General features: G+C 52.9%; 1 protein-coding gene, 1 non-coding gene and 1 pseudogene across 2 annotated transcripts; 2 read left to right on the top strand and 1 right to left on the bottom strand.

Annotated features, from left to right (window-relative positions):
• The first annotated feature begins 4,024 nt into the window (after positions 1-4,024).
• Positions 4,025-6,503, top strand: LOC143894386 (intermembrane lipid transfer protein Vps13-like; annotated as a pseudogene).
• A 1,082-nt stretch (positions 6,504-7,585) lies between these two features.
• Trnak-uuu (transfer RNA lysine (anticodon UUU)) lies at positions 7,586-7,658 on the top strand. The gene has a single exon. It is a non-coding gene; the product is annotated as a tRNA-Lys (tRNA).
• Positions 7,659-11,399: 3,741 nt separating this feature from the next.
• On the bottom strand, positions 11,400-11,885 carry LOC143894385 (uncharacterized). Its single transcript, XM_077400576.1, has one exon. It carries the CDS (start codon positions 11,883-11,885, stop codon positions 11,400-11,402), a length of 486 nt encoding a protein of 161 aa, XP_077256702.1.
• Positions 11,886-12,338: the final 453 nt, after the last annotated feature.

The following is a 12,338-nucleotide window of genomic DNA, read 5'->3' as shown; positions in this document are numbered from 1 at the left end:
GCGTTCCGTATATGTACGATACCGCGCCCCGTATGTAATATACCGCGTTCCGTTATTATCCCCTGTATTAAGTCGGTTCATGTAGCCGAGCGCCTGCGTCCAGATACCTGTAACCGCGTTCCGTATATGTACGATACCGCGTCCCGTATGTAATATACCGCGTTCCGTTATTATCGCATGTATTAATTCAGTTCATATAGCCGAGCGCCTGCGTCCTGATACCTGTGGCCGCGCTCCGTATGTAATATACCGTGGCCCGTATGTAATATACCGCGTTCCGTTTGTGCGTAATATCGAATCTTGAATAAAGCGTATGTACTATCCCATGGCAAACTGATTACTGTCTCTGGGCCTCTCATCGAACTCCCGATCCCGTAAACCCGTCCGCGTTTGATAAAGACAGGCCGTTACATGGCGCCCGAACAGGGACCGTTTTGATCCGCTCCAAGAGACAGTAATCAAGAGACAGTATGCCAAAATTGTGGATATATAAATTGGCGAAAAGCCAGCTGAGCGCGGAGCTCGGCAAGCTCGAGCTGGACACCGACGGCTCGGTTGACGAGATGCGCCAACGCCTGAGCGCGTATATGACCGAGCACCCGGGAACGGTGCCGTCCACCGTCGCGGGGGGTGACCCGCCGCAGGATACACCCCTGATCTCCGTGCGCCCGCCCGAAAACCTACGCATACCGGCAATCGACACACGCCCACCGCTATCGCCGAACGTAGCCTTTCACACGCCGCCGGTAATGACGACGCCGTTCGTACCCTTTCGCCCGACCGCGAACGACCGGCCCAGCGAGACCCCCGCCCAGGTCATGGATCAGATACGGAAATGGGGGTGCCACTTCAACGGGAAAGACCCAGTGACCTTCCTCGAGCGGCTCGAGGAGCTGAAAGATGCCTTTAATTATTCCGGCGCGCAGTTACTCATGGGGCTACCCGAACTACTCCGGGGCGACGCGCTTCTCTGGTGCCGGAACAACCGCCCCAACTGGCAGGGGTGGGAAGACTTCTGCGCCGACTTTCGCGAATATTACCTGCCGCGCCGGTATTGCGCCACGCTGGTCCGCGAAATCCAGACACGCTTGCAGAAACCGGACGAGCCATACCGGAAATTCGCGACCGAAATGCTCACGATGATGCGGAGGGCCACCGGATTTGCGAAAGACGACCAAGTCGAGGCGTTGTACAACAATATGCATCCGCGGTACCAGATGTATATTCGCCGCGACACGGTGACCCGTACCCGAGACATTCTGCGCCTGGCGGAAGAGTTCGAACACATCGAGGAACAGACGCGCGCCCGCCAAGCCATCACACCGAAACCCGCGGTCGCTGCCGCGGCTATTACGACCGTCGCGAATGCTGCTGGCGGTGCAAGCAGCGGGGCCACACCCGTTTTGATTGCCGATGACCGCCGCGCCGGTTCTGCTCGCAGTGCGGCCGGGATGGCGTTCTTACCAAAGATTGCCACCCGCCGCCGGGAAATGCCGCTCGGGCCGGGGAAGAAGCGGCCGTCCCCCGGTCCTCCGAATAGTATACAAACCGCGCCCGTTCCTAACCGTCATAGTAGCCAAACAGCCCGTCGACGCCCTGCCAGATACCGGATCCGAGGCATCGTTCGTAAACGCACGCACCGCCGATAGGCTCGCCCGTGACTTTCCGATCCAACCGGTAGACGTGCGCGTGTACCTCGCCGACGGGTCAAGCACCACCGTTCCGGGCTTGATCACGTTCCCCGTAACAATACGAGGGAGGATATTTTGGCACAAATTTCAAATCATGCCAACGCTCGAGTACGACCTGCTCATCGGCGTCGACTTATGGATGAAAGTGGACTTTGCCATACCGTCCCCGACCGCACCGAGCACGGAGACGCGGACCGCCGCCGTAGAGAACCTACCCGGGGGGGACGCGCAGCCGGAGGACGAACGCTTCCGCCGTTTTTTGGCCGACGAACTGGCGCAATTCGAAGCCGTGCGGGGCCCCACCGACCGTGCCGAGCACGTTATCCGCGTAAAAACCGACCGACCGATCAAGCAAGGTTACCGGCCACGAAACCCCGCAATGCAGGCAATCATCAACGCGGAGGTCGAGAAAATGCTCCGCGACGGCATTATTGAACCGTCACACAGCGCGTGGAGCTCGCCGGTCGTTATCGTACGGAAAAAGGACGGCAAACCCCGTTTCTGCATCGACTTTTGCTTGGTCAACGAGGCCACCGAAAAAGACGCGTACCCCCTGCCTCACATCACCGCGACGCTGGACAAATTGCGGGGGGCCCGCTACCTGTCCACGCTCGATTTAAAGAACGGCTATTGGCAATTGCCACTCGCGCCCGAAAGTCGACCCGTGACCGCCTTCACCGTCCCGGGCAAGGGGCTGATGCAGTTTAGGGTAATGCCGTTCGGGCTGCATTCGGCACCGGCTACGTTCCAACGCCTACTCGATACTCTTTTGGGCCCGGACCTAGAGCCATACGTGTTCGTTTACCTAGACGACATCGTTATCATTACCGAAACCTTCGACGAACACCTCCGTATTATGCGCGAAGTTTTCCGCCGGCTCCGGGAAGCCAACCTCCGCATTAACCCCGAGAAATGCCGGTTTTGCGCCGATCAAATCAAATATCTCGGCCACCTCATCGACCGCGACGGTATCCGAACCGAACCGGACAAGGTCAGCGCCGTCGCAAACTGGCCCGTGCCACAAAACATCCGTCAGATCCGACGGTTCCTGGGGGTCGCGTCGTGGTACCGCCGCTTCATTAAGGATTTCGCGACCCTCGCCGCACCGCTCACCGCCTTAACTCGGAAGCACGCCCGGTGGAATTGGGGGAAAGCCGAGCAAAGCGCATTCACCGCCCTAAAAACCGTTCTGACCACCGCGCCCGTCCTCGCGTGTCCGGATTTCTCGCGACAATTTCACCTCCAGACCGACGCCAGCACCACCGGCCTGGGGGCCGTGCTGACGCAATACTTCCCCGAGAGCGAGCGCGTTATCGCTTACGCCAGCCGCACGCTAAATAACGCCGAGCGGAATTATAGCGCGACCGAACTGGAGTGCCTGGCCGTGGTATGGGGAATCCGACGGATGCGCGGCTACCTGGAAGGGTACAGATTCACGGTAATCACCGATCACCAGTCGCTAAAATGGCTACAAAAGCTAGAATCTCCGTCCGGCCGGTTGGGACGATGGGCGTTCGAGTTACAACAGTATGACTTCAAGATCAAATACCGAAAAGGAGCGCTCAACAAAGTAGCCGACGCGTTATCCCGACGACCCGAAATTCTCGTCGCCACACGAGCTAAGTGCCCATGGCATACGCGCATGTGGCACGCGGCCGAAAATACGCCCCACGAGGTGCCCGATTTCAGAATCGAACAAGGCCGGCTGTGGAAGCACGTGCTCCACAGCCTGGATTTCAAAGACACCCCAGCAGCCGAGAAATGGAAAGAATGCGTGCCAAAAGACCAGCGAGGACCGCTCCTCGAACAGTATCACGACGCACCGACCGCCGGCCACCTCGGAATAGCAAAAACCATCGCGAGAATAGCTTACCGGTATTACTGGCCCGGGATGTTCCGCGACATCGCCCGTTGCGTACGCGAGTGCCCAACCATGTCTTGCCCATAAAGTCGCGCAGGAAAAGCCGGCCGGGCAATTACATCCGACCGCGCTTGGCCACCCGTGGCAACAGGTCACCCTCGACCTCGTCGGCCCGCTCCCGCGATCCGCCGCCGGCCATATCTGGCTCCTTAACATCCAGGACCGTTTTACGAAGTGGGTTGAGCTCCGGCCATTACGACGGGTCACCGCGCCGGCCATCGTGAAATACGTAACGGAAGCCATCATCCTCCGACACGGATGTCCGGACGAAATCCTGTCGGATAATGGCACGCAATTGAAATCCCGACAGCTCGCTAAACTCCTCGCCGACTGTGGGATCCGCCACCGCTTCACGCCAGCATACGCGCCCCATTGCAACCCCGTTGAACGCACCAATCGCGTGATCAAAACCATGATCGCGCAGTACGCGAAAAAACACAAAACCTGGGACGAACACCTGCCAGAACTCCAGTTCGCATATAATACCGCGACCCACGACGCGACGGGCTACACGCCCGCGTTTTTAAACCACGGCCGCGAATTGCGCCGTCCCGGAAAAGATGCGCCGCGCGACGAACCGATGCCGCCGACGCACCTGCATCGCCGCCTGACCGAAGCTTACGGGCTAGTGAAAATTCAGCTGGCCCGCGCGTTCCAACACCAGGAAAAACATTATAATCTTTGTCGCAGGGAATGGAGACCGCGTATCGGGGTGTGGGTGTGGAAGCGGGACAGCCCGTTCTCCAACAAAGAAGCGGCGTTCAACGCCAAGCTCGCGCCAAAGTTTCTGGGCCCGCTGGAAATACGCCGCATTATTTCGCCCGTCATCGTGGACCTCCGCAGCCGCTCGGGGAAATGGTATCGGCACGTGCACGTGCAAGACCTCAAGCGCGCCCCTACCGACGCACCACCCGACGTACCTGGCCCGGACCTCGGCGTGGGGAACGCACTCGCGCCGACCGCCGCCGTCGTTCAGCCGTACGCGGCCAAAAAACTCGCGCCGAAACGAAAACGCCGACGAACAAACTGTTGTTACGCGACCGGCCGCGATCAAAACATTGTTAACCGTCGCAAAATGACAACAAGCACCGAGCTACCCGGCGTACCGAGGCGAGGGCAAGCCGATCGTCAAAACGATCGTAGCCATGACGGACGAAGCATCACCGCAGGAACGCGAGATCTTGACGGAGATCGCAAGAATTCTCGGCGAGGACGACGAGGAATACGATCCGGCCAACCCCGGGATCGAGCGAGGATGGGCCACCCTCTACCGGGGCGTTACAAGACAGGTCCCGACGTTTTTATAACGTGTACGTTCTTTTCGTCTTTGTTTCTGTAGTCGTGAAACCTTTCGCGGAGCTCAGTATGGTCAAGCGCCTGTTGGAGTACAGCACCGTGCAACAATTCCGATACTTTAAGGTTTTCATACAAGAGTTTCACATCAAGGTGGACATTGTCTTTATAAATGCAATAATGGGCCTGTTGGAAGCGGACGAAGTCAACGACGCCCAAGAGAGTGCTTTATTCCGTACAGACATGAAACTCGTTAACGAACCGTTACTGTACCACGTCAGTCTCCGCACCACGGCCGAGCAAAAGAACTTCTTCGATCTGCTGCACTTTTCGCCTCTCAAGATACACGTCAGTTTCTCAATGACTGGAAGCGGAAGAGGACCCTCAGCGTTGCCGCAAGTACTTAATGTGCTGTTGCAAGGAATCGGCGTGACGCTGACGGATATCAACGACATTGTGTTCAAATTGGCGTACTTTGAGAGAACGTATGTATTCATGACGCACAAGCAGCTTGTTTCCGAGGCGAGCACTCATTATGCAGGCCAGGCGATCAAGCAGGTGTACGTACTCGTGCTGGGACTCGATGTGATCGGTAATCCATACGGGCTCGTGGTCGGGACGATGAAGGGCATCGAGGACCTGTTCTACGAACCCTTCCAGGGGGCCATACAAGGTCCGGGAGAGTTCGCGGAGGGCCTGTACCTCGGGGTGCGCAGCATGCTGGGCCATACCGTCGGCGGAATGGCGGGCGCTGTGTCAAAAATCACGGGAGCGATGGGCAAGGGTATAGCTGCTCTGACCTCCGACAAAGATTATCAGCGAAAGAGGCAAGAACAGCTTAACAAACAGCCCGCTAACTTACAAGAAAGTCGCACGAAGCGGAAAGGGTTTAGTCATGGGTGTCGTTGATGGTGTAACGGGTGTAGTAATGAAACCCATATTAGGGGCAAAGGAGGAAGGAGTAGAAGGATTTTTCAAAGGGTTTGGAAAAGGTGTTGTTGGACTCGTTACTAGGCCTACGGCTGGTGTTATCGACTTTGCAAGTGGTTCCTTTGGAGCTATCAGACGAGCCACCGAGCTGGGTGAGGAAGCAAAGAGAGTACGCGCGCCTAGATTTCTGCAACCGGACAGTCTTGTTAGACCGTACATAAAGGATGAAGCCGAAGGCACAAAGATATTGAAGGACGTGGAAAAGGGGAAATATGCGCAAACGGACGTTTACGTCTACCATGTGTTTATCAACAAAGACGTACTATTACTCACCGACAAAAGATTATCGTATCTCGAACACAGTGATTTGTTTGGTGGTTGGCGGGTTGACTGGAGTCATACTTGGAACGAATTCAGCGAACCGGCAAGAGTCGTAGAGAAAGGTGTACAAATTTTTACTAAAGACGCTACTAAGAGAAAGAAACTCGGTGGTCTATTCGGCAGTGCGGATCAATCAAAGATACTTTTAATAACTGATCATAATATTAAACAGTTGTTGTGTGGTAAAATACAAGAGCAGATTACGCACGCTGGAATATAATAGCGATGCACAAACGTAAAAGAAAAAACGTGCTTGTGCGCTTCGAGCTACAGAAGAAAGTAAAAAGGCGAAAGAGAGAGCAAGCGAGCCAAGCTTCTTCACTTCCGGAACGTTTTGCGAGCGAGTTTGCACATTTTCTACCGACACTATTTATAAGACTGATACCGCGTAACGCGCAACACGCTAATATAAAAAGGACGGCTACGTGCGCGACTAAGAAACCGTGAAAGAATGTACGGAATCTTTCTTACACTTCACTATGCAACTGTTCAGAGCTTTTTTGCTCGCGGTATCTGCGTACCGACGGAACAATGTTAGCGCGGTGCAAAAGATTCGTCGCCGTCGTCTTTCAAATAAAGTTGAAAATGAAAAAAAATGTGGGCGCACCGCGCCCTGTGGTCGCCCGACGGAGGGTCGGTCGGGCGGCTCCCGGCGGGTGGTAGCCGGGGACGATGCCTTGTCTTACGGGGTGCATCGTTACACCACCCCTCCCCTTATATGTGCCTGAATTGAGAGGCACAGGGGTACGGTGTCCGGCTGGTTGACGGTGCCGGTCGGCCGGGTGGTCCCTTAGGCGGGCTGACTCCGGGACTTCTCCTTTACCCAACGGACGGATCCGTCCCCGTTGAATCGTATGTGCCAACGCCGGTTCCCGCTCGTCGCCTTATACTGTCGGGCGACGGGCACGAAAAATGAGGGACCTCCACTGTCACCCCGGGCTCGACCTGCACCGGGATCGGAGGTGCGGGCAGCGGCCCCATAACCCGTGCGGGTTGGAGCGTCGGCCGTGGTCGTCGGGGGGCTTCGGCCAGTGGTCGTGGGCGTTGTGGCGGCGGCGGCGGCGGTGCCAGCAGCCAGGCTTGCTTTGCCCGGTTTGTCGCATCGGACCTTTGAATGATCGTGCCGATTTTTGGCACGGGTTTTGGCGGAATCGGTCGGGCCGGTGGCGGCGGTGGCGGTGCCGTCTCGGGCTCGCCCCGGTAGAGGGTGGCCCATCCTCGCTCGATCCCGGGGTTGGCCAGATCGTATTCCTCGTCGTCCTCGCCGAGAATTCTTGCGATCTCCGTCAAGATATTGCGTTCCTGCGGTGATGCTTCGTCCGTCATGGCTACGGTCGTTCTGACGATCGGCTTGCCCTCGCCTCGGTACGCCCGGATAGCTCAGTCGGTAGAGCATCAGACTTTTAATCTGAGGGTCCAGGGTTCGAGTCCCTGTTCGAGCGCCATGTAACGGCCTGTCTTTATCGAACGCGGACGGGTTTACGGGATCGGGAGTTCGATGAGAGGCCCAGAGACAGTAATCAATTTGCCATGGGATATTAACATACGCTTTATTCAAGATTCGATATTACACACAAACGGAACGCGGTATATTACATACGGGCCACGGTATATTACATACGGAGCGCGGCCGCAGGTATCAGGACGCAGGCGCTCGGCTATATGAACTGAATTAATACATGCGATAATAACGGAACGCGGTATATTACATACGGGACGCGGTATCGTACATATACGGAACGCGGTTACAGGTATCCGGACGCAGGCGCTCGGCTATATAAACCGACTTAATACAGGGGATAATAACGGAACGCGGTATATTACATACGGGACGCGGTATCGTACATATACGGAACGCGGTTACAGGTATCTGGACGCAGGCGCTCGGCTACATGAACCGAATTAATACAGGGGATAATAACGGAACGCGGTATATTACATGCGGAACGCGGCTACAGGTACCCGGACGCAAGCGCTAGGGTTTATGAACCGAATTCACACCGGTGACAACAGCGGAACGCGGTACGTTACATACGGAACGCGGTATATTCTATACGAAAGGGTGGCGGAATCCCGGGATCACGGTCGCGAGAACCCTCGCGGCGAGGCCGAGCACGCTCGACCCCGCGGTGCCGTGGCCGTCGGGGTAGTGTTCAGGGAGCTCGGGAACACTCTGAGAACCCTCAGTCGAGAACCAGAACTCTGGACCTCGTTGTGCGTGTTGCCCTAGGATTCGGAAGGTAGCTTCGTCAGGGATAGCGGAAAGCCGTGGTAAAGACGAAGTGTCTTTTCGTCGAGCGCGCCGGCTTTTTATACCGTTCGGCGCGGTGAGCTTTGGCAGAAGGGAGATTGATTGTCAGGTGACGGTGCGGTGGTGGGAGCGGCGCGATCCCGCGGGCTCGCTTCGGCGGGGATCGGCTCGCTTCGGCGCTCGTCGGCGTCGTGCGGAGAGGCACCGATGCGACGGGTTTCCCGCGCACACGGCGCGTTTCAAGTCTTTAAAAAATGTGGGCGCACCGCGCCCTGTGGTCGCCCGACGGAGGGTCGGTCGAGCGGCTCCCGGCGGGTGGTAGCCGGGGACGATGCCTTGTCTTACGGGGTGCATCGTTACAATTTTTACAAACGATTGAAATAAATTAAAATATAGCATCTGACTTTATAGTATATATAAAATAAACTGAATAAAGTTAGACGAGCTATTTTTATTATGTAATATTAATTTTTTATTAATTATTATGTTTGTTGGTTATAAAGTCAGTTCATTAATCGACCCACATTTGGGGATATCGACATATTTGATATATTGCGTATATCTATTGATCTTGAGTTCTGGGCGTATGCCATGTTTCCTTTCTATGTATCGTATGTAAAGTCAGTCGTTGTAAAACCGCTATTGAAGTATCCTTGTATTAAAGACTGTGAAACTATTATCGTAATTTTTACTTATCCATCCCTTTATAACTCTGCTGTAAACAACAGGTTATGGGCCCAGGGAGATCCCGGAGATCGAGAAAAGTATAAACGGGCTGTGAATCGACGCGGATACGTGCAGTGAATCACGAGCAGTTATTGTGTGCGTAACTACCGAGAGAGACGACGTGAATACGTAAAAAGTGCAAAGATGTACGCGTCAGGCACGCAACATATTGATAAGTTACGCAATAACAATTACGAGGTGTGGAGGATGCAGATGAAAAGTGTCCTCGTGTACAACGACTTGTGGGATTATGTCTCCGGCACATTGGTCAACCCGGAAGATGCTGCAGCCGCGCGGCTTGGATAACCATAAAGACAAGAAGGCGCTTGCGTTGATAGTGTTCGGTGTTTTGAAGACGGAGATTGGCCATATTAGGAAGCAAACAACATCCAAGGGAGCATGTGATGAATTAGAGAAAATTCATAAGTCGCAAGGACCGGTCAGAAAGGCAGTACTTTATAGAGAGTTATACCAATCAAAGAAAAAGCCTGACCAATTAATGGCTCAGTTTGTTAACGAGTTTCAACAACGAGCTGACATGCTTGCCGACGTTGGAGTTGTTGTCCCGCAGGAGCTTCTATCGATTATGCTGTTGAGCTGTCTCCCAGAAGAGTTCGAGAATTTTCGCGTCGCGATCGAGTCCCGTGATGATATTCCTGAGGTAGGTGTCATTAAAGCCAAGCTGATCGAGGAAGATGCTCAAAGACAAAGTAACGTCAATACTGGTAAAAATAGTGCAGCATTGTATTCTCGTACTCCGAGTACAAACAAGAAGGAAATCCACGCAAAAAACACAAATAGTGGCAAGTTCCTTGGAAAATGCTTCAAGTGTGGCAAGGTTGGCCACCGTGCATCGGTCTGCAAAACAAAATTACCACAAAATAAAGCAAATTGTGCAGACACTTCTGAGAAGAGTAACAGCGAAAATGAAGACGTGTTGATAGCTACAACTGCAATGGCATGCAAAGTGGAAAAGGAAGAATGGTGCATCGACAGCGGCGCGACGATGCATATGTGCAAAGACAACAAGTTATTTGAAAGTTTAAGCGGCGATCCGCCATATAGTATTTGAACGGCAGGGAAATTTGTAGTGAGGGCTTACGGAAGCGGGAGAGTGAGTCTCAATGTACCATCACGAGATGCCGCGAGTCAAATTGTTCTTTCAAACGTGTTATATGCTCCGGACTTGCGAAATAATCTGATATCGGTATTAGCTATTACGAATCGTGATTATTTGGTAACGTTCGGGAAAGAAAATGCAATCGTATCGCGAAAAGACGGTTCAATCGTATTAATGGCCGCAAAGAAAAATTGAATGTATGTTGTGAAAATGCAGCAGCACAGCGTTATGATCGCGGACGGATCAGTGGCGACTTTGAGGTTATGGCACGAGAGATACTGTCATCTGAACTTCAATGATTTGCGCAGACTGAAGATAAATAATATGGTAACCGGACTCAACATCCCGTCAAGAGTGATCGAGATTCCATGTGAAATTTGCAACCGAGCAAAGATACATGCATTGCCACACCGAGTTTCAGAGACAAAAGCAAAGAACACGCTGGAGTTGATTCATACGGATATATGTGGACCGATGAATGTTACATCGATGGGTGGTGCACGGTACTTTGTTACCTTTATTGATGACAGGACATGGTATACTGAAGTAGTCATGCTGAAGAAGAGAAATGATGTCTTCGTTGCGTTTAAGAAATATGTAGCAAGAGTAGAAAGAGAACATGGTCGAAAAATAATAAAAGTGCGCTCTGATAATGCCAAAGAATACGTTTCAAAGGAGTTCAACCAGTTCCTCGAAAATGAAGGAATCAAGTGGCAATTTGATTGCCACTTATGCATTGGAAATCCACTGGTGAGAAGTACTCTGCTCACTCCCTCCTTAATTCGCTTTAATTCTTCCGTATTGCCCAATCTTGTGATCAGATCATCCACGTAGAAATCTCTCAGTATTACCTCGCTTATCTTCGGATCACTTTGTTCGCACTCGTATCCTAACTCATGCAGGCATCTCACCGCCAAATACAAGGCCGCCGCATTTTCAAACATCAGCGTGTGCATTATAAATTTCTCGACCGTCGAGGTCGGACCAGACCTCGGACCACAAAATCCGCTGTAAATTTCATTGTTTCGGATTAATGCAGACCTGACGATACATTTTTGAGATGTCTCCAATCAATACGTATTGATGCTAGCGGAAGCGTACGATAATTTTAAATAATTCCTGCTGAATAGTCGGGCCGGCTTTCATTATATCGTTGAGCGATTTGCCAAAGGTTGTTTCACAAAATGCGTCAAAAACCACTCTCAGTTTCGTGCTCTCGTCCTTCATGACCGCATGGTGCGGCAGATAATGCACGGGCTCATCCATCATCTCCGTCACCTCATCGGCCTTGGTCATATGTCTTGACCTCAGGTAATCCTCCAGGCACTCCGCATATTGCGCTCTTAAAATCGTATCTTGATCCAATATCCGACACACCAATTGCAGTCGCTTCAACGCGGTCGCACGCGACTCTCGCAAGACGCTGAGCTCCTCCCGCAAAGGAAGATCGACGATGAATCGCCCATCTGCCGCTCGTCTATGTGTATTTTGAAATTGTTCCTTGTATAGATTCTCCTCTCTCGATAAACTTGACTGCAAAGAGCCTTCTTCCATGATCCAAAAGCACTCCATCTGTTGATACAAATCTGGTTCCTTGACGATCGCACACAACGCCACCTACTTCGACCGATTCGTCCGGTCATCCAGAATGGGCGCATTTCCCGCCACTATCCATCCTAGCTTCGTCTTTTGCAGAATGGGTAAACCTCTGCTTAACTTAACCTGTCCTACGCATAACAAGTTCCAAAACACTCCTCCGCCTAACAACACGTCGATTTTGCCTGGCTCTCCGAATTGCCGATCGGATAATTTAATATTCTTTGGAATGTTCAGCGCGGAAATGTCCACCCGTCGCGAGGGTGCATGTTCCGTTATTCCGGCGGTCCATAACTAAAAACCGCAGCTTAAATTTAAATTTTGCTAACGGTGAAGTATATTGTGGTATTAACAGCTCCCGTCGCGTCTGCTGTACCACAAGCAACATCTGACAGTGAGACTTCGATTCTTTGCTCACTTAACTGAAGC

Source organism: Temnothorax americanus, unplaced genomic scaffold (assembly GCF_048541705.1).
Source record: "Temnothorax americanus isolate GAGA-0224 unplaced genomic scaffold, ASM4854170v1 Scaffold139, whole genome shotgun sequence".
In the NCBI taxonomy this organism is placed as follows: domain Eukaryota; kingdom Metazoa; phylum Arthropoda; class Insecta; order Hymenoptera; family Formicidae; genus Temnothorax; species Temnothorax americanus.
Note: the sequence above shows the minus strand (reverse complement) of the source record. Positions and strands in the feature narration are given on the sequence as shown.